This window comes from Colletotrichum graminicola (assembly GCF_000149035.1).
Source record: "Colletotrichum graminicola M1.001 genomic scaffold supercont1.3, whole genome shotgun sequence".
NCBI classification, from domain to species: Eukaryota; Fungi; Ascomycota; class Sordariomycetes; order Glomerellales; family Glomerellaceae; genus Colletotrichum; species Colletotrichum graminicola.
In genome coordinates, this window is record NW_007361007.1 from 1,384,397 (window position 1) to 1,404,052 (window position 19,656).

The 19,656-nt window shown below is 52.6% G+C and overlaps 4 protein-coding genes across 4 annotated transcripts; 3 read left to right on the plus strand and 1 right to left on the minus strand.

Annotated features, from left to right (window-relative positions):
• Positions 1 to 2,082: 2,082 nt before the first annotated feature.
• On the plus strand, positions 2,083 to 3,555 carry GLRG_01303 (uncharacterized protein; the record flags this gene model as incomplete). The annotated part of the gene is made up of 1 exon (XM_008091988.1): positions 2,083 to 3,555. The coding sequence occupies one exon, from the start codon at positions 2,083 to 2,085 to the stop codon at positions 3,553 to 3,555; it is 1,473 nt and encodes a 490-aa protein (XP_008090179.1).
• An 886-nt stretch (positions 3,556 to 4,441) lies between these two features.
• GLRG_01304 (uncharacterized protein) lies at positions 4,442 to 5,766 on the plus strand (the record flags this gene model as incomplete). Its single annotated transcript, XM_008091989.1, has 2 exons — positions 4,442 to 4,516; positions 4,582 to 5,766. 2 exons carry the CDS (start codon positions 4,442 to 4,444, stop codon positions 5,764 to 5,766), a joined length of 1,260 nt encoding a protein of 419 aa, XP_008090180.1.
• An 849-nt stretch (positions 5,767 to 6,615) lies between these two features.
• On the plus strand, positions 6,616 to 8,216 carry GLRG_01305 (uncharacterized protein; the record flags this gene model as incomplete). Its single annotated transcript, XM_008091990.1, has 3 exons — positions 6,616 to 7,318; positions 7,379 to 7,468; positions 7,525 to 8,216. 3 exons carry the CDS (start codon positions 6,616 to 6,618, stop codon positions 8,214 to 8,216), a joined length of 1,485 nt encoding a protein of 494 aa, XP_008090181.1.
• Positions 8,217 to 18,206: 9,990 nt separating this feature from the next.
• On the minus strand, positions 18,207 to 19,103 carry GLRG_01306 (myb-like DNA-binding domain-containing protein; the record flags this gene model as incomplete). The annotated part of the gene is made up of 1 exon (XM_008091991.1): positions 18,207 to 19,103. The coding sequence occupies one exon, from the start codon at positions 19,101 to 19,103 to the stop codon at positions 18,207 to 18,209; it is 897 nt and encodes a 298-aa protein (XP_008090182.1).
• Between the last annotated feature and the right edge of the window lie 553 nt (positions 19,104 to 19,656).

The window sequence follows — 19,656 nt, forward strand, 5'->3', positions numbered from 1 at the left end:
GACAAGCTGAGAGTTGCGAAAAGGTTACGTCTTATCGGGTCGGTCCCCCCACATCCACCACACTCACGGACGGCCCATCAACCATCTAACGGGCGCAAAGGGTGGGCTGCAACAGCAAAGTGTGGGAGTTATCGTGTCGGATGCTATCTCTGGCTTGCGAGGGTATCTACCCGGTCAATGCCAGCTCGCCGGACTTTTAAACAGAGAGCCAGAGCTGAGCACGACATCCTCCTGCGGGCGGCATCGTGTGAGGGCAAAGCTACAGAGCAGTGGCTGATTGATAAGTGATATGTACCTATCCGTACACAAGGTAGACTGAAACAGCGTGATATACCCACGCACGGTGAAGAGTACGAGATACTGGTGTTGGTTGTAAGCATGATGGTGGTATCTTGCCGGGGGCGGGGACACTGCGAGATGGGAAAGCTCCCATTTCTCATACCTTTTGATCTCGTACCTGGGGCGCCCCTCCTTCACTCACTCCCTCCGCTACGTCCTCTGGACCCCCAAACCCACTTTCCCGCCTGCCCGCTTCCCCGTATGATGTCGTCTGGGTCTCTCCCCTAAACACAACCAACTCAAGGCCGTTCCGGCGCCAGGTGCTCGCCCTCATCTCCACTAAGCGTCAGGCACGGAAAACCGGTCCCAAAGTGCTTACCTTACTGACTGTGCATTAATGGGTTTTGGTTGACTTAGGCGCCAAGTGCGCCTGCTCACTGAACCGAATACATCTTATCTATATCTAATTCCCTCATTCCCCCTGGTCCTTACGAATCCGGCCCCTTGAGCGGCATCTACCTCCCCTCTCCCTCCCATTTGTCTATCTTCAGGCTTCCCTTGTCCCATACCTATCCTTTGCCCACGCTCATCGGGATCCTACCCCCCCCCCCCCCCCGGTCCCAGAAAGCAAAACTTGACAAACCGCTCCCCTTCCCGGTCCGCTCCAAGAAAACCCCCCAAGTGGGCTTTTTAGCTTAATAACCTAAGGGCTAACGGGGGCCCCTTCTTCGACTCAAGTGAAGAATTGGCATGGCCCGAATGAAGGCGAAAAAGAAGTGAATTGCAAGGAGCTTGCCTTCTTCTGCTACCACATACAATGAGATCGAGCTTATATCCGCGTCAAAACAACTATTAACAGGACGTCCAGTCCGGCGGCATCCGCACCAGGGAGTGCATCGGGTAAATGCTCGATAAACAGTGGCCAGCTTTCCTGCTCACACTACTACCAAAGGGTTAAGATACGGTGTTTTAGTCGTCCTCCCACCCCCTTGTTGTCCCAACGCAACACCCGGCGCCCTCCCCTCCCCCTCCGTCTCCATCCACTCCTACTTCTTTCCCGCATGGCCAACCTTTTTTTTTGTCTTCATCCATGACCATCTCTTGGATCCACTACTCTCACCACCCTTGCACTCGCCCTTACCTTCGAGTTCAACCTCACCCGCAAGCAGCTTGCCTCGTCGCCTTCCATGTCTCTCACAACCGCTGCCTTGTACACGACACGAGGACTCTTGCCACTCTATCTCATCTACAGTTCCATCAAATAAGTCCCCGCAATTCCTTCTACCCTCGCCCCTCGGTACTCGGTACTCGTGTAATAGCGATCGATACCTACCCACAGGCACGACCGTCAACAATATACAGACATCGATCTCCGGGCCCACTTGGCCCAGACCTCCCGCTTCTTGTCTCCTATCACTCACTCACTGCATGGTATCTAAAGGAGCCGCTGCCCCCGCCTTCTTTGCACAAAACCACCCTCTCTTCCCGCTTTCTGACCATCGCCAAACCCACCAGCTTCGTGCTGTCCTGGCCCCAGTTCCCACCGACTATATCACTCCTCAACCGGTTATTGTCGCTCGCCCCTCGGCAACCACAATCCACGCGTTCCATGGACCGACTACTTATCTGTACTGCGCTCAGCTCTCAGTCTCGCGCTCGACCCTTTTGGAGTTGTGCTGAACTTCAACGTCGTCGACGATAACTCCCACACTTGAAGCCCATTTACCGTCTTGGTCCCGCTGTTTTAGCAGTCCCCGCTTTCGCCCCAAAGGCTTCCTGCATCAAGCAATCCTGGTCATCTTGATGTCGGCGACTTCCTCTCCCTCACCGTCGCAGGGCCCCATTGGCCGCATCGACGAGGAGAATCTGCCTCAAGGCCAGTGCCGCTATATTTTGTTGACCCCCGGTATCAAGGGCCAGCGGTGTGCATGTGTGCGCTTTTCTCTCAACCGCTCAACGCCCGGGGCAAGCTGTGACTGCGGACACATGGCCTGCTATCACATTAAGAGTCCGGAACCATCCGCTACCCGACAAGAAGTTGAGCTGCTGAAGCGGCGTCTCCAGGTCCTCGAAGAACAACTGGACCAACATAGACAGGGCGGTCTCGGAACTGTCGTCACCAGGGTGAGCGACTTGGAGGAGCTAGTCGACAAGAGTCGGGAGGAGATTGGACAGGAAATCAAAGGGTCATATCGTAATATCAACAGAGTCTGGCAGTCTGTTGAGCAGCTGGAGCGGCAAACCTCTCAATTGCAGGAAAACATGAGGTCTCAGTCGAGTCATTTAGACAATGTCGACAACGAGCTGAGAAACATCAGCAATCGACAGATGGAGCTATTCGATGCCGATGAGAGCATGGAAGAAAGGCTGGAACAGTTGGAGTCTGACCATGATTTATTGGCCAGTCGAGGCAGTCAGCACATAGATTCCGAGGCTGCGATGACTTCGATGCGTATCGACGTCCAAAGGCCCGTTTGCCCACGGCAACCTCCATCTACACCACCTATCCAGACCGGAGCTCAGAGCCGTTTGAAGGATATGCATGCAGCGCCTCATGCTTCCCCAACTGCCAGCGCCACTGGGCCTAACGGCAGTTCCCGGGCTTGCGACGCCTGGACGGTACATATCTCACTGCTTCCGACAGCCTCTCAGCCCTTTCCGTTCGAAAGAGATACCAACGCTTATAAGCGCTGTCTCTCGCGTGGGCTTCATCGGACGGTGGTTGTTGGCGGTTCCGACTGTGGCTCCTTCATCGAGGCCGTCACTAGGTCGTTTGGTGGTCTCATAGAAGGGAGGCCATGGATGCCTTTAAAGGCAAAGCTCTGCGACGCTGAAAGGCTTCAGGGGCTTCCGATGCTACGGCCACTTGAGCCTTGGCTCGTCGACAGTGACTACGACCTCGCGTTCCTGCGAAAGCACTGTGGCGTTTGCGAACCCAGTGGCAAAATCGAGTCGCTGTACATCGCAATGCGCCAGGACAAGCTCTCATGGCACTTCCTAAGAAACTCTCCCAAATTCATAGATGGACTTGAGGACTGCTGGGTTTACGATCCTTTCCTAGACCCAGTCAACCTAACTGGAGACGACCGGCCTTCAGCTGGTGACATTGTTCCGAGTTTTCCGAGTCTCAAACGCGCTGCGTCCGAGATGTCCCGAACAACCGCGTTGACACCCTCGGCGACAGCCGATGAAACAGACAGTCCCCGGAGGAAAAATCCAAGGACTACTTGTCTGCCTACACTGATCGAGTCACACCGACAACTAGAGACGGTGTAAGACGTCGGCGATATTCTTTCCTTTCACGGCGAGTACAGGAATCGCTACGCTGTAGACGCCTAATCGGGGCTAAATGATAACTCTCCCCTGCAGGCCGGGACGGAGGTGGGTGATGTACAGATGTGCGGTTTTGATTTAACCCCACGCAATACGCAGTACGTCGCCCGAGGTGCGATACGATAGAAAAGAGGTCGGATGGCCTCATGTGTTAGAGGACTTTTATACCCATTTGAATTAGTTTGGTCTGAAGATGGATTGCTTACCTGCCATATTATTGGGTAAGCAGGGTTGTTAGCAGATAAAATTTAACCAACGGCAGAAATACACAGTATCTCAAACTTATGTTTTGATGTTAGATTTGGTCTTGTTAATTTGCTTGGAGTGAGTGAACACGTTGGCTATATAACTTGCATTTTCGGTGGACTGCAGTTCCCATCTTTCAGAACTGTGAGAACCCACCTAGGTGGTCAGAAGGGTGCTGTCCGAGCGGCCGATAACTTTTACAGCCGGACCATCCCGGAAAAAAACCAAGCTTACTTCCGGTTCTAACAGCTCGAGCTTGTCCCAAAACAGCAAGGGCGCCGTCGACCAGCCGCCAGCCTCATTCTCCACAGTCACTGAGCGGCCGAAGCTCGAACGACTATTCAGCGCCAATCATTCATGTTTCCCCGTCGCAGCTCACGACAAACACAAGCTCAACGCGCCCGGATACCGAGTGTCTTTTAGGGAAACCCCTTAGGAAGTATATCCTTCGAGCGCTCTTTCTTTTATAGGAAGTTTCTATCGCTCCCCTTGCCCTATACTCTTCTCAGCCTTCTACCCTCCACTTCCCCAATTCCAACACACCACTTTCACCATCACTGCTCACAGCCATACCGGAGCGATCATGGACTGGGATATTGACATGGACGATATCGCTGAGGGCTTTGCCCCTCCAAACGTCACAATTTCCGACAGCACTGTACGCAATAACCTCCCTTCGTATCCCACATCGGTCCTCTTTCTTGCTGACCTTGGGCATAACAGAACACCAGAGAATCTGGCACTGCACCTTCTACTACGACCGAACGCGACCCAGAAAGCCCAACCCTAGTACCAAACAAGGTTCACATCCGAGGGCTGGAGACACTGACGACGGACGATATCAAGACATACGTGAAAGACCATTACGGTCCCATGAACAGGGTTGAATGGATCGACGATGAGTCTGCGAACCTGGTCTTTGGGACCGAGTCTTCAGCACAGGACGCTTTGAAAGCCCTGAGCGCCGTAGAGATCGTCGACGTGACACAACTACCCATCAACGAGACCATCCCAGCCAAGGCTATGGCATCCAAGCCAGACGTCAACCTGCAAGTCCGGTTTGCTATGATCTCGGACAAGAAGGCACCTGGTGCTGCTCAGAGAAGCAGATTCTATCTTTTCCACCCCGAATTTGATCCCGAGGAAAGAATGCGAGGCGATGGAAGCAGAAACCGGTACCGCGATCGCAGTGGAGATGATCACTACCGCCGTAACGGCCGCGGAAGAGATCGGCGAGACCGAGAATCAAGCGTCGAGGTATTCCACGCGAGCATGTACGATGACGAGGACACATTGGCAGATCGCGATTCTAGAGCTGCACGGCAGCGAAGACGATCCCACTCCAGAGGCTCGAGCTCACGTGGAGATCGTTCTTACACGTCTCGTAATCAGGAGAAGGAACTCTTCCCGGGTCGAGGACCAGCAGGAGGAAGGGGTGAACGAAACCGTTCAGCGTCGCCCAAGCGGGATGCCGACGGTGATGCAGCAATGGATATAGAGGCAGCACGTATTCTGAGGCCCAGCAACAGAGAGAGAGCCTCCGGTATCAAGGAGCGTTTGGCCATGGACAACAAAGCCAAAGAGCTGTTCCCTACTAAGGGCTCATCGGCTGGCCAGACACATATGGACAGAGTCATGGATGGTGCGGACGAGACTACACGATTGATGCAGCGAAACTTGTCAGTGAGCAACGAGGGAGGTTCCACAAATGACCTGTTTGACATACGAGGCAGAGCCCGGAAACAGGGCGTAGACACTGGCTTCACAATCAAGGGCGCAGCGGGGGCAAGCGTCAAGGAGCTGTTTCCTGATCGTTTTGGGAGCGGCAACACAGGAAAGGAGCTCTTTACCAACAAGTTGGAGGGCCGGGGCCGCAGGCGACAGAAGGCCGAGGATTTATTCTCCTAGCACTTCAAAACCTGTTATGCTCCAGCCAAATTTCTGCCGACAGAAGGATGGTGGGGAGTGACCGTTCACAACGGCTGTGGGAAAATGGGGTATTTGAATGGCTCGTAGAGGTGCCATAGACATCCTAAATCTAGCGCAGGGTGCCATAGTGAAACATCAGAACACATCTCATCAGACACCAGAGTATCAGACCGTGGTGGGCTTTGCGGTGGAATGAGAGCATCGTTCATCATCTTCTCATTCAACCTGCCTGTGGAAGAGAGGCGAGGCATTGTAGACCCTGGTGAAAGGGTCACTGATAGATTTCGTAGATGGGGTAACTGGCGGTGCTTGGTCGATGGGGTTGCAGGTATCATCTCTTCGTCTGCTCGGCTGTTTGGATTCGGATTCTCTCTGTATATTCGCCCCCAAGACAAAAAGAGAACCTAACACTCAACGGGGATGTTTCACGGGCAACTACGGCAAGGACAACACGGAAAATCTACAACGGGTGGGAGGATTGGAATCCATGGTTGAGCGCGAGGGAAGGAGCAGGTGCACGCAGACGTGGAATCAAGCCATACCTGCCAATTTCGATCCTAAAAGTCCCGGCTGAGATACCCATCTTCCTTCCTTCCTTTCTCCACCACATCATGGAAGTGCCATATCAACATTGTTTTCACGGCCGTATGATATCGTTCCATCAGTACGTCGCGACTTTCATCGATCAAGGGTTTTCTATACCTACTTCCAGCAGCCAACTCATGGAAGCGTAAGAGGCTTTGTGCCCCGGACTCACGGGGTCCCTATCAACTGATCCAGGAACCAAGTCAACGACATTAACGGAACAACCACCACTAGTGGAGAAACATGGCTGAGCTTTTCCTCAAACCGTTACAAGCTCAGCGAAGGGGCCCGGATATGACTTCCGTACAACCTGATGAGTATTCACTGGCACATCTAGATGTTCTACCATTCAGATCGCGGCAGCGGAGAGCCGTCCCGCGCATTGCAAGCCTCGATGCTCTCAGTGCTTCCAAAATAAGCGGAAACGCCTGCCCCAGCATCAGATCCGATATTTCACAGTCATCTTCGCACCAGATGTCGCCCTCGCCAGTCGAACCAAACGAGATTATCTGGTACCGGGATCAAACTCAAACAGAGGCCCCAATGTCCTTGGACCAAATGGTGGATGCTTTGCACTACATCATGATGACCAAGCCAGTCCTCGACCCAGTGCCGAGAGAGTACAACTCATACATTCTGCACTTGCTGGAAGGGTATTGGAGTGTCCAAGAGCAGCTCAAGAAGACGAAGCAGGCTCTTGCAGAGGAGCTGGAAACCAAGCAGCGCAGCCTCGAGGAGTTTACCAAGATGTCTGACGAATGGCAGGAGAAGGAGGCAGACTTCCGCTCCGAGATCAAGCGTATGGAACTGGTGCTCGCCAAAATAGCCCCTGAAGGCGTTGGTGCTGTTGTCATGGCCAGGTCCCAGAGCATTGTGGACAGGAGCGCCAAGTCCTCCAAGATTTTCAAGGCCAAGATTGACAAAGCCAGGAGCAGTCCCGACAGAGGTCAGTATTGCTTACAAGCAGTTCAATGGTGCATGACTTTAGCCGCTAACTGGCGGGTAGATGTGTACGGCGCCTTCAATCTTGACAGTATGGAAACTCCGCGCATTCCGAAAGTCCTTGAGAACCCACACCAGACCCATCGGACTCTCTGTAAGCTACTTTCCAGTGGCTCTTTTCTTATACATGCACGCAAGCTAACAATTCAGTATCGATGCAGCCAAAATTGGATGACAACGCAGATGTCGAATTAAGTCAGGAGCTGGTGAAGGCTCAGCGAAAGCGCCAACGGGTCATCAAGCATACCAGACAGGACATGCCCGTGAATCCTGTAGACATAGTTCGGACTCTTGACACAAGCTCGTCGGATGAGGACACTACATTGAAACCGCTGCAGAGGACAAGCGAGTCTTCTACCAGGCCTCGGACGAACCAAATGTCTCGCCAATCGTCATGCATACGACGAAGCGAAGCCTCGTACGTCTCAAAATTCGCGATCAGCACGCCCCAGGAGCATGATAGCTTGAGTCAGCTACCTGACAACGCCCTCGGGAGAACCCCCAGCCTCAGTCCAGCGGAACGCGGAGAAGCTGTTACGAATATAATGGCTGGTGGGGGGTCGGATCGTGCTCGCCCGCATGTCGTAACGACAGTATCTAACAACCAAACGGAACCTTTTGACCGGGGACCCTCTGGTATTCACCGTCACAAAAGAGTTTTTTCGTTCGACCCTGGAGATGACGACATTCCGCGGCAAACTTGTGAGGCTGGGGCTGGAGCTGGGTCCGCAAACGGTCAGAGATCTTACATGCACATGGCAAAGTCAGCAAATATCGATCAGGATCACGTTCTGGGTAGAACGGTCCCTTCGTCGTCGAACAGCCCAGACACGCAGATCTGACAGGACGGGGTGGATCATAGGCTCAGCATCGCGGCTCCTAGCTTATGCCTCTATGCAACACCCTGCCAGTCCCATGAATTCCTCAAGTGTCATTACAACCATCCCAGGCAAGGATTCTAGCAGCTGTGGAGGGGTGAGGCCTGCCGAACATTGAGATATAGAGGCGGCCAATCAAGCGGCATATGAGGCGCCAAAACAAGCAGTTAATGGGGGGCTGGAATCAAGCAGGTCCGGAGGCTGGTCATCCTTTATTTTCTACCTGCGATAATACTGCAGAACGTCTTTTAAGTTAAGGCAGGCCAGCATGAGCAGACATGTATACGAGCCGATGGAGCAAGAGGCTGGCAGAAGGGATGTCCCATTGTCAATTCTTACCTTTTTCACTTCAAGCCTTTGGTAGGCACCCCCATTCCCGTATTTGACTGTACTTATGTACATAGGTAATCAACCAAGATATTTCCCTTGGACTATTTATGATGTGGCGTGCTTGTAGGATGTGAGCGGGCTTGCATCCCCTCGTGGCTACCTCTCTCACCTGTCTGTGCATTATGCCGTCTCTTCGGTGTTGTTGTAATCCGGGTTACTAAGCGGTTGGTCTTAACAATACACTGTAGGTAATGTAATACGGGACGTCAATTTGTAGCCTGCGTCATCCATCTATCCGCCGGAGGGCTGGCCCTTATTTGGAGTCATATCTGGTCTTCAAGTGAATGCGGCCGCGATGGCAGAGCCACCCGGAGGCTGGTAGCCGTGAATTTGGCGAGGGGCGGGAGCCATTCCATCGCCAGATTATGCAATCCGTTAAGGAAGACTTTCTCATGCATTCGTGTGAAGTTCGGGAATGTTTATGATCAGCCTCGCGACGATGGGTGTGCAGTTGCTGGGTAAAGAGCATGACTACTCGCACTTCTCCCATGCACTGCGACGGGCCTCGCGGAATTTTCATCACTGTAACATTTGATTCCCGTTCCTATCTACGGTCCCGTCATATTGGGGGCATGATCGTCAAGAGTAGTCGTGTTGGTATTTTGAACTACGAGTACTAGATCATATTGATAGGAACAGAATTGGGATCACCTCACGATGCCCTTACCCAGTATGGTAGATCCCTAACACTATTTTTGCCGTGGATCGTAGCTGATGTCAGTTTAAATCATTCCGACGCAAACGGCATAAGAACTGCTTCACTATTGATTGTATCGGGCCCGTTTTGAATATATTATGGAATCTACTTCCTGGAAGGTGTAAAGACGGTGATACTTTTCGTGCTGTTGCAGGAATTATGACATAGTATCATAAAGCTCAAATTCAATTGAGTTAGACCTAGAGCTCGTCTCCTGGACAGAAAACTTACAATTCTGCTGGTTAACTGCCACTGGAGGCATTTGAGCTGGGGCTGACCAGCCCATGTGTGAAGAAGGGCACGGTGACAAAAGGTAAAGACGCGATTAGGAACGCAGCCATAATGAGTCTCGAGGCAGTCGGTCGCCAAGTAGTTTTTCCTACTATGAATTTGAGACCAGCAAGTTATGCCAATACCGTCCCCTACATACGGTCATCTTCTGCCCAATGTGCGTAGCCATCATCCATTTGCAAATCAATCCCTGCGCTTACTACAGCACCTATGCAGGTTCACGGTGAGAGGTTGTCGAAGATGCATATAATCAATCACTCGACAGGTATGTTCCGAATATTATCTAAAGTGACGAACATGGCCCCAGAGGAGGCGACGAGTAGGTCTTGATTCATTATCTAATTCACCGCCTCGACCCTTCGCCATACGATTGACCAACCGTCGAAACCGAGAGCCACATATCGGTAGAAGACTGGAGACGACCGTCACTAAGTACCTCAACTGAGACGAACTGAGAGGGAAAAGTTTGATTCCCTCTTCCCGTTGAAAAGTGATCTTCTCTCTACTCAATTATAGAGTAAACAAAGAAACAGCCTCTGGGAGGTTATGACACACACTTGCCGCCTACCCGAAGGCTGCAGAACACTTCTGCAGGCACACGATGTTGCCTGTAGGTAACAAGAGTGGTGAAAGGTCTGGGAAAGCAACTAACTGACAGCCATTTTTGTCTCCATGGACTATTCGACGATGTGTCAGCCAGTACTCTTGGGAAACCCCTCTTGTGCCTATTTGATATCGGTGTTGGTATTTTTGTCGCAGTTTGCCGCGTGACAAGAAAAGGCGTCCTTGCCAAAAGGCTATATAACCCGACTCGAGGCTTCGATCACAGATTCAGCTATCATAGGGGAGGCAGGAGACGCAAAGAACAATGGAGCTGAATGGTAGCACGCCATGAGCCTTTGGAGTGCTGTGGCTGAGTGATCGTTCCAGAATCGAATCACCACGCTCGAGTCAGTAGTGAGCATATACACTTCTGCTTATAGAGGGAGATTGCTGTTGGGCACATATACTACTTCGTCCACCAAGCACACATGACTCGAATCGATGCGACTGGCTCTGTGGGTTGTGCGATGAGTTTATGGTGGCGTTTGTGACAGATCTTGTTACCGTCCTTCTGTGCTGACGACGTATCTTTGCTCTTTCCCGTAGAAGAAGAAACCCCCAAGAAAGAGGCCCACACCTACCAATGATGAAAATGATAGTATTCGACGGACTGGCTGCCTAGAGACAATGGTCAGAAAATCTTAAACAGAACCCTCTTCATCACTAGTTGTGCAACATCTTTCTGGATGGAATTGTAGATACGCGAACCCAAAAACCAGGAAGTCCGTCCTGGACCATGGGGAGGGTGGTTTATCCCTCCAAAGTCTACACATACAAACCGGCCCTCGCCGTAACAAGAAAACGCCAGGGGTATAGTAAGTTCTAGGGTAAGATGACAGTGAAGAATAGATACCAACGCACCGGGGTGATGGTACGGTGTACTTGTGTAACGCTGGAGATCGTACCGGATCTCGCTGGCGTTGGCGACGTTTGGTGATGTTAAAGGATTAACCAATGAATGACGATGTAACAGAGACATGTAATGCAGCATTGTTATATAAGTTATATAAGAAGTCGGTTGGCAGTTTTATCGCATGGTCTCACTGCGGTTATGCTGCAATATAGCCACTCCTCTCACGGGCACGCACTCTGTATTGTCTTATTCACAAGGACACCCTCTAAGACTGTGGCCGTCCTGGATCCTGTCGATCTTCAATTTGACAACATGAAGACCAGTGCAGGGAGGCGATCTCACAAGATCTAGTAATGGTACGGCTAAATACTAATAAAAGCCGTGATGTGAGAAATGAGAGGGAGTCGTCGTCGTTTCTGGCACCGACCAATAGTTTGGAAGGTCGTTGCCTACGTAAATGGTACACAGTACACCCATACGTACCCCGGCTTACCTTACTCGGACGGGAGGCGCTTGTTTGACTTGACAAGATTGTGTGTTTTGGGGGGGGGAGGGGGGGTTGAAAGGGAATTTGTCATGCTGGATTTCTCGTCCAAGACATATCGAAACTGTCTCACTCTGTCTGCGCCGTTCCGCTTCAGGCTCTGGGGTGCCGCAGCCTAGGGCCCAGGGCCCTGTTCTGTGGCTTTGCCGGTAGTGCCGTGTGCGTGCGGCTTCGTCCGAAGGCGAAACAGCGACAAACGCAGCCTCCCTCAGCAGGCAAGGGTCTCCAGATAGCAGAATCGCGAGAGAGCCGTATAGCACCATCTTAAACTCTGGCCAGGTGATATACACGCATACACTGGGGACGAGCGTGAGAGTGGGTGCACATGGGACGAATACTCTGCAAAGAGGGCGAAGGATGGAGATGCCCGAGGCATCTCCATCCGGACGGGTCATCAGGTACAGATCCAGAGCACCAGGCAAGAAGCAGGCTGATGACGAGAAGGGATATGGGTAGCTGAGAGGTGCGGCTGAGATGGCGGGGCTCCATTGGGAACTCGGGGGTTGCTGATGAGGTACCTCTGCTGTGGTACTCGCGACCCGTCTACCGGTACGCATGCCCAACTTACACCCGAGGGATAGGGGCAGGAGGTGAAGCACCTTCGTGCTCCACGGGCGAACGAATACTTCGGTCCCAATACTTGGTTGCGACCGTTGTTGTTGCTTTTCCACGGTCGTCTGTCGCACGCCCACATCGAAATCGTGATGAGCCACAGCCGCGGATGTGAGTAGTGATATCCATCACCCAAGTTTACATAACACCGGACAGTGCATGATGACTGTCTTGTAATCCCTGCCGTGGAATCATCCGGGGGGCGCGGCGGAGGATTATCAGTCGTATCCGTCCGTAACTGTACACTACATAATAAACCTGGTGGTTCGGGACGACGGGGCAAGGACCCAATACGTCCAAGCCGGTGCCAGTTCGCCAGTCTAGGCATCATAACAACAATGGGATGCCTAGGTACCTATGCGTGTCTGGGACAAAGGGTGGTGCGCATCATCGAGACTTCTCCAGCATCGCACAGTGTATATACTATATATTACCTACGTAGTCAAGGGCAATGTGAAGGGGGTGTTGGCTACTCACAATAACCAAGCAAGACATTCTGTCTAACCGCATAACTGCATAATCATGTCCTGTCGTATTCCGTAGCGAGATTGTGCAACGCACAATTAGCGTGTGGACGCACTCACCGGGCGTGGGGTATGACGTGCGGACGCAAGGGTTCGAGTCGATGGATGTTAGCTGGTCCAGAGAAGGCGACAACGGCGCGCACAGCAGTGACAAGAAATTTCGCTTCATGTCTTGATGTCTGGTGCCGCATGTACCTTCACTTTACCTTACGTACGGATACCCAATTGCAAATACCCTACCCTACCCGCCTGGCCTTAGCCTGCGCTCGTGTCTTGGACAGTCAACTGACCCAGTTCAGGGGCGGCGAACGGCAGGCACCACCTACCTACTGTAGTGTAGGTATAACGGCTGAGTGGCTGGCCAGTTGGTTGGCACGTTGTAATTTCGATACACTGCCGTGGTTGCGGAGCACCCGAACGATGCGTCCAGACGGTTTACTCCCTCCCCCCCTTGTTCTTGGGCTGAAATTGGGATTAAAACCAAGACTAGGTACGTTGAGCTTGCTTGATTGGTTGATTTCCTCAGCTGTCTCCTACGAGTTGCAGCAGCTCGCTCACCCCCGTCTTGCGTATCGAAGCCACTTCGTGGGCCAGAGAGGAGGCATGTATGTATGTAATGCTACGTCGGTGAACCTATACTCAGATGTCGACCCAATCTCAACGTGACGTACGTGGGTAGTAGCTAAGCTAGGTACTTACTCACCTTTGCCTACCACAATAGGTAGGTAGATAGGTAAGTAGGTGCCTACCTATGTAATGCATTAAACGGCAGCTCGAACGCCCTGGGACACGGTAGAAGAGGTACATGGTGTGTATACACTGTACATACATAGTACACTACATGTATGCACTCTGCTTATATTCAGTGAATTGCGTGCCGGGCTTTGACTCACCCCCCCTCCCCTTGGCGTGTGAGGCTTCCCGATGGGCCACCGGGAAAGCTGGGGCCATCCTTGTTGCCTTCCGCCTCCCATCTTTCTCTGCTGGCCGACCGTTGATCGATTGGCCCGGGGCCCTTGAGATGGGGCGAACATGTAAACACCATGTTCCATGTCCATGTCGTCGATTCTTGGCGCTGCCTGCACTGAGAACCGACAACATCACCAAGGAGAATTGGGATCTGAGATCAACCCCCACATCCTTTCTCTGGGAACCCCCATCTCTGTCGGTCGGTCTGGTAGACCGTAACGGCCAACCATGCATGCCTCTTGTTTGTTGGCCTTACCACCCCCTTTTCCTGTGTGTGCCTTTCCACATCCACCACCGAAGCTCCATCTAACTCTCCTGGGGACGATCGTCAACACCAGTAATTAACATCCGTATTTCGCAGCGTCGCAGCTGCAGCCAGGAATCGCTTAGATCCCCCTCCTCTACGAAGTACCGACCGACCAATACCTGTACAGTACGATACTAATACCGTTGCTGGGGGCCCACAACCCAAATGATCGTCGGACACCCGATGATGGAATCATTTTCGCCAAGATCTTCTTTCGGATGCCAACCCCTGGACTGGGGGGTTTACCTTGCACGGTGTGGTGCAACGCTCTTGTTATCAAGCTTGCTGTTTCAATATTCGTCCGTACTCTGCAGGTACTCATTTCGTCGTCGTCGTCTTATAGAGCCTTCGGCAACTCGTTTCCGCCCGTACAATCAACACGCACGTGCAAAACAGCGTCCTTGCTTGTGTTCAGTATGATGTGCAAAGGGGGTAGGTAGACGCCTGACGATTGAGTTTTGCTGCTCCCCCTTTCTCTTTACGCGCAAACGGAGACTCCCGCCAAGGTGCGAGCCCAAGATGCGAGCCGACAGAGCACGTCGGTGTAAATGGCAATCAACCATGATGCCGCTGAAGCTGGGCCAATGACGACGATGACGACAAGGGGCCGACGGAATGAACATCAATCAGTAGGGGGTGTGAGTACGGGAGGAGCGGCAGCCGATCTGCGGTGCACCGTTTGTCTTGGAACAAATACATCACTGGGCGACTGATGATTGACATCAAGGGGCACGCTGTGGTGCTGGCTGCACGAACCGTCAGGTGTCTTTTCTCCAGTACCGTAGTCGGGAATGACCAGGGAGGTGGCATCTAGCTACCTATGTAGGTAGGTACATACATATGTACAATGTAGTTTTAGCCTGATGAACCCCCAGTCCCCGACAGGCTTGAGCCCTTCAACAGCCATGATATGGTGTCTAGTTGCTAGGTCTAGGCCCTGGCCACCACGGTCCACAGGTGCCGTCGTTGTTTTGAAACGGTCGACGGTGACTAAGTCGCTGTTCCGGCGCTCCGGGCGATGAAGCCTCTCGCCATCTTTGGCGTCTTGATTGGCCAAGCCAAACAACGAGGATCCGGCATCATCCATGTATCATGCGTGGGACGGCAAACTGGACAAGACAGTACCTAGTGTATTGAGTACCTATGAAGAGGACGTTGGTGGGGACTCGAGAGGGTCCACAAACGGGTCAGGACTTTCTTTGCTTCTTGATGGCATTGCTTGCTTCGTTAGGGTCTACGCGGATGGGCCTGGTTGGCTGATTGAAGCTCTGCTTGCTTGCCATCATGCTTGCCCCTGTTGGTCGACGGAGTCCTCAGCCGCCTTGATGGTACAGGGCATAATGGCAGAGCTTGGGAAACGCAAGCGCAGGTTGACCAGCGACGATACAACATGGGCTTGTCTGGCTGCCTGGGACACCCCCGCCGGGATGTGTCTCTTGCGCCCAAGGGGTTGGCAGATCCTGTCCGATCCCATCAGCACGGCTCGGTGCCAATTCGCTACCATCCGTTTAATCCAAGAGGGAGGAGATCGGCCGCGGGACACAAGCATGCCGAAGGTGGGAGACCAGGGTCTGGCAGGGATCACGGCATCGGTACCTTGTGTGGTTTTGCACGATACCTGGTGTTTGCGTCGTTGGGCCCTTGAGTTAACTCTTCTTGGGGAATTCAGGGCACTTGGGTATCCGGTTCATCCGTACGAGGGCACGCATGGACGCTTGCGTGTTTGTGCGGTGCGAATGCGGCTGAAGAACAACAATGATGATAAATGGCTCTGAGCATTGGAGATCGGATGATGATGATGATGATGATGATGATGACGGTGCAAGGTACCTATCGTTCCTCGGCAGCAGGTGCAAGAGCAAGAGTAGGTAGCAAGAGCGTTGAGAGATGCCAATGTCAGTGAGATCGGCTCAACTGACTGATTTGATTGATGGATGTCGTTTGTCATGCTGTTACGGCCAAGGCCGTGTCCGTGTCCGTGCCCAAATTCCCGGCCATCGCATGGCTATTGCGTGGTTTGAGGAATTTGTCACAATCTTCGCTCTTCGGACTGATCGTATCGCGGTTGGGAAGGCCCGTTGAAGCGAGTTGTCGCGCGCGGATTAGATGTTGAAGAGATAACAGACAGGGACAGGAGTCGGTCAGACAGACAGAAAGGCATCCGGAAAGGATAGGAAAGATACTTTAGCCAACGTCACTCCGTCCCTCCTGCGCGCCCCTTTCCTCACTAGAATGTACCTCTCCACGTTCCACGGGTAGGTACCTACCCAGGTAGTTTATGTGTATGCGACTTCAAGTGGGCTGACAACACAGGGCATGGACTGATAGCAACGTAGAGCTAGAGACAATTCCTGGTGCAGCGGCGCGCCAGGTGGTTGTGCCTCAGCTTTTAGTATGCAAGAGGCGGCCGTGCCACGCGGGATATTCGCACCTTTTTTACCTTGCCTCCATGTTTACGTACTTCGCAATGTTCAAATCATGTACCTTGGTTAATGGTTATATTACAGTCCAGCTGCATTCGGGACCCCTTCGGATCCTGGTCCTGATCCTGCCTCTGGTTGATTGATATAACCAACCGCCTTAAGCTCAGGTGCCTGAAAAGAAAGAGTTCCTGCAAGTCGGCAGCATCTGTATAGTATCCCGTGCTCCGTTTTCGGTTTGTGGCAAAGAAGGGGACCATGGTACTTGCATATTCTTACCACTCCTCACCTAAATCGCTCTCAGGCGCACCCACAAGACATGCCAATCGTGTCTTGTAGTATTTGGTGTTAGACATATGGATGAGCCACCCCGCTTCTAGACCGGTGGCCCCCTCGACCGTCGTACGTACCGCTGCCGAGAGCATCGTTGTCGAGTACATAACCGGGAACCCCTGGTCGCTTCTTTGTTCTCGCACATTGCGTTCCCCATCTGCCCCCCATCCGTGTCCATGATCCTATCCTCGCCATGATCGACAGCGGCACACCACCCGCCCATCTGCAGCCACACTCCCCACCTCGTGTTTGGATACCATTGCCCTGAGCGCTCTGTTCTCCGCCTCATCTTCACCTCTTGTCCCTGTCTAGCGCGTTCAGGAGCAACACCTGAGCCAAACTCACCACGGCCGCAAAATCCACCAAGGCTCAGTGCGCACCTCAGCCGTTCGACCCAAAAATAAGACGAGGAGAGAAGGGGGAGCGGGAAGGGTCGGGGGGGGGGGAGGAAAAGAGAGAGAAAAAAAAAAGAAGAAGAAAAAAACACTCGCACTCCTTTTGCCTGGGTCTCCTGTCACGATACCTTATTGTATCTCACTCACTTGGCACAAATTACGGCACAGACGTGACTTCACTTAGTAATGCCAAACTCTATGTTGCGTATCTTGAGCAGCCCTGATTACTGCTGCCTCCCTCCATACCCTTGGCTTTACTCATTACACCGGGTACATCGTCATCTCTGCAATCACATTGAAATTTTCGACTTAACCAACTCCCGTCGAAATCTAAGAGTACTTGGTTAAAAACAAAATAGACGCAAAGCATAGCTCCCGGCGGTTGAATTCTGCTCCTCTTGGTTGGAAACGGGTGCAAGAACACCCTTGTTTCTACTTTTGCCGCGAGCCCACTCGATCACTCACCCGTCCCATCATGGCTGACGTGGCTGCGAAAGTGGGAGTAACAGCCATGGCTCTCCCAGTCCGGTTATCTGGCTGTGGCGCCGCCGCGGCTCTGGGGGAGAACGCGGTGTAAAAGACACGCCCGAGGGAAGCCCCTCGCTGATTGCCTTGCTTCAAGATGTGATGGAGGAAGTGTTGATGTATTGAGAACGGGTTTGATTACTGGTGGTTTCCGCAATCTGTGCGGTAATAAAGAGCCAAACCAATAAGAATAATGGGGTGATTTCCCCTAAACCTCTGCCATCCTCCCACCATCCTATGCCAGACCTCATTCATATATATCAGGTCTCCCAATGCGCCGTCCCCTCGCTGGGGTATTTTTGTTGAAGACCACCCAAATGCAAAATACAAAAAGTACAAGTCGCCTTTTTTGACGCGCTTTAATCACGTATTCACTTCCCATTATATAACTACGCGCGTTTGCAGTCGCGCATCCCTTTTTCTTCTTGTTGGTACAGCAGAGCATCATACAGTGGTGCTCCTCCATAATGATTTTTTGTAAGGACGAGTGCTTAGCCAAGCAATGCTGAGACATCCATCCTCGAGTCCTTGTCCGTGACCGAGGGCGAGATAGGTGGAGGCACCTGTTGAACAGTGCTCCCCACAGGTGAGTTGGGCGCAGTTAAGAGGTGCGATGTGATGGAGGGCAACCGCATGGGTCCGGCTTCCTTGCCATCGCCCGGTGCGTGGAGGAGACTGCCAAAGGAGGGCAGAGAGCGCGGGGCTGAGTTGTCGTCCATGCGGAGGGGTGCCAGCTGGATGGACGGCGAGTTGCCCCGCGACAAACACTGAGGGGATGTAGTGTAGCTGGAGGCGGCATCTGAAACTGTAGATGCTTCACCGTCGAGACCATCACTTCCATGAGATGAAGTGGAGTTTGGAGATGGAAGAGGGGACTCGAGTTGGTAGTAGCTGTGGCCATGGGTGTAGAAGGCAGGGGACACGGGCGAAGACATGCCATGCCTAGCATATGAGAGGGAGGTAGCGTGGGAGTTGATGGTGAGAGCCGGGCGCTGGTAAGCAGATGGGCCGTATCGTCGGTCGTCGAAGCTGGAGCTGCTCTGGGTGGCTCTGCGGCGATCATGACGCTTCCGGCGGTTCTGGCTTCCGTTCCACCAGTTCTTGACAGCATTGTCACTACGACCATGCAGACGTCTTGCGATCTCTGCCCACCTCTTGCCAATCTCGTTAACGAGGATTTCTATCTGGGCACCTTCTTCGGGCGTGATGGGCTCGTGGTTTAGTGTAGGCTTTAGGTTTTGGTGGAATCGTTCCCTGCACTGCTTTGGCGTCCGCGTTCCCAGAGCTTGAGCAATCCGAACCCAGTTCAAGGGGCCCTGGTCGTTGACAAGCTGCATCAGGTAGGCATCCTCCTGTTGCGACCACGGCCCTCTCCTCTGGGAAGCCATTATGGTGGGGGTGGTGGTGGTGGTGGTGGTGGTTTTTCGTTGGGAAGCTATAAGTGGAAGCCGTGGGAGGAGGGAACTTGGCGGCGACGATGTCGAAGAGACGATTGAGTGATGATATGTGGGGTGGTTATATTATGGGTGCGTTGTGATGTATGTGAGATATAAAGGGTTGGAATAATAGATTACTCGAATGGCTAGTAGATAGATGATGAAGAGAGGGGAGGGGCTGAGGTAGGTCTTGGATGAGCGTGGGATGTCTGCCGTATATATGTTGTTGAGCAGGTGGAAGCAGCGTGGTGGAGAGACAACATGCAAAAGCAGAAGTGTGAAGGTTGAAGAGGCTGTGCGCCCAGAACGAAGTCAGGTGTGTGCGAATTCAAAATAAAATTGGAGGGCATGGGGGGACGAAAGAATAAGAAAGGTTAAGGTTTGAAGTGAGCCTGGAGGAGGGTGGGAAAAGACGAAGAAGAAGGGTGAAAGGAATCCGACACTCACCCCCCCCCTCACTCCCCAGCACGGATACGCAGATCAGAAAGATCATATAGCAGAACAG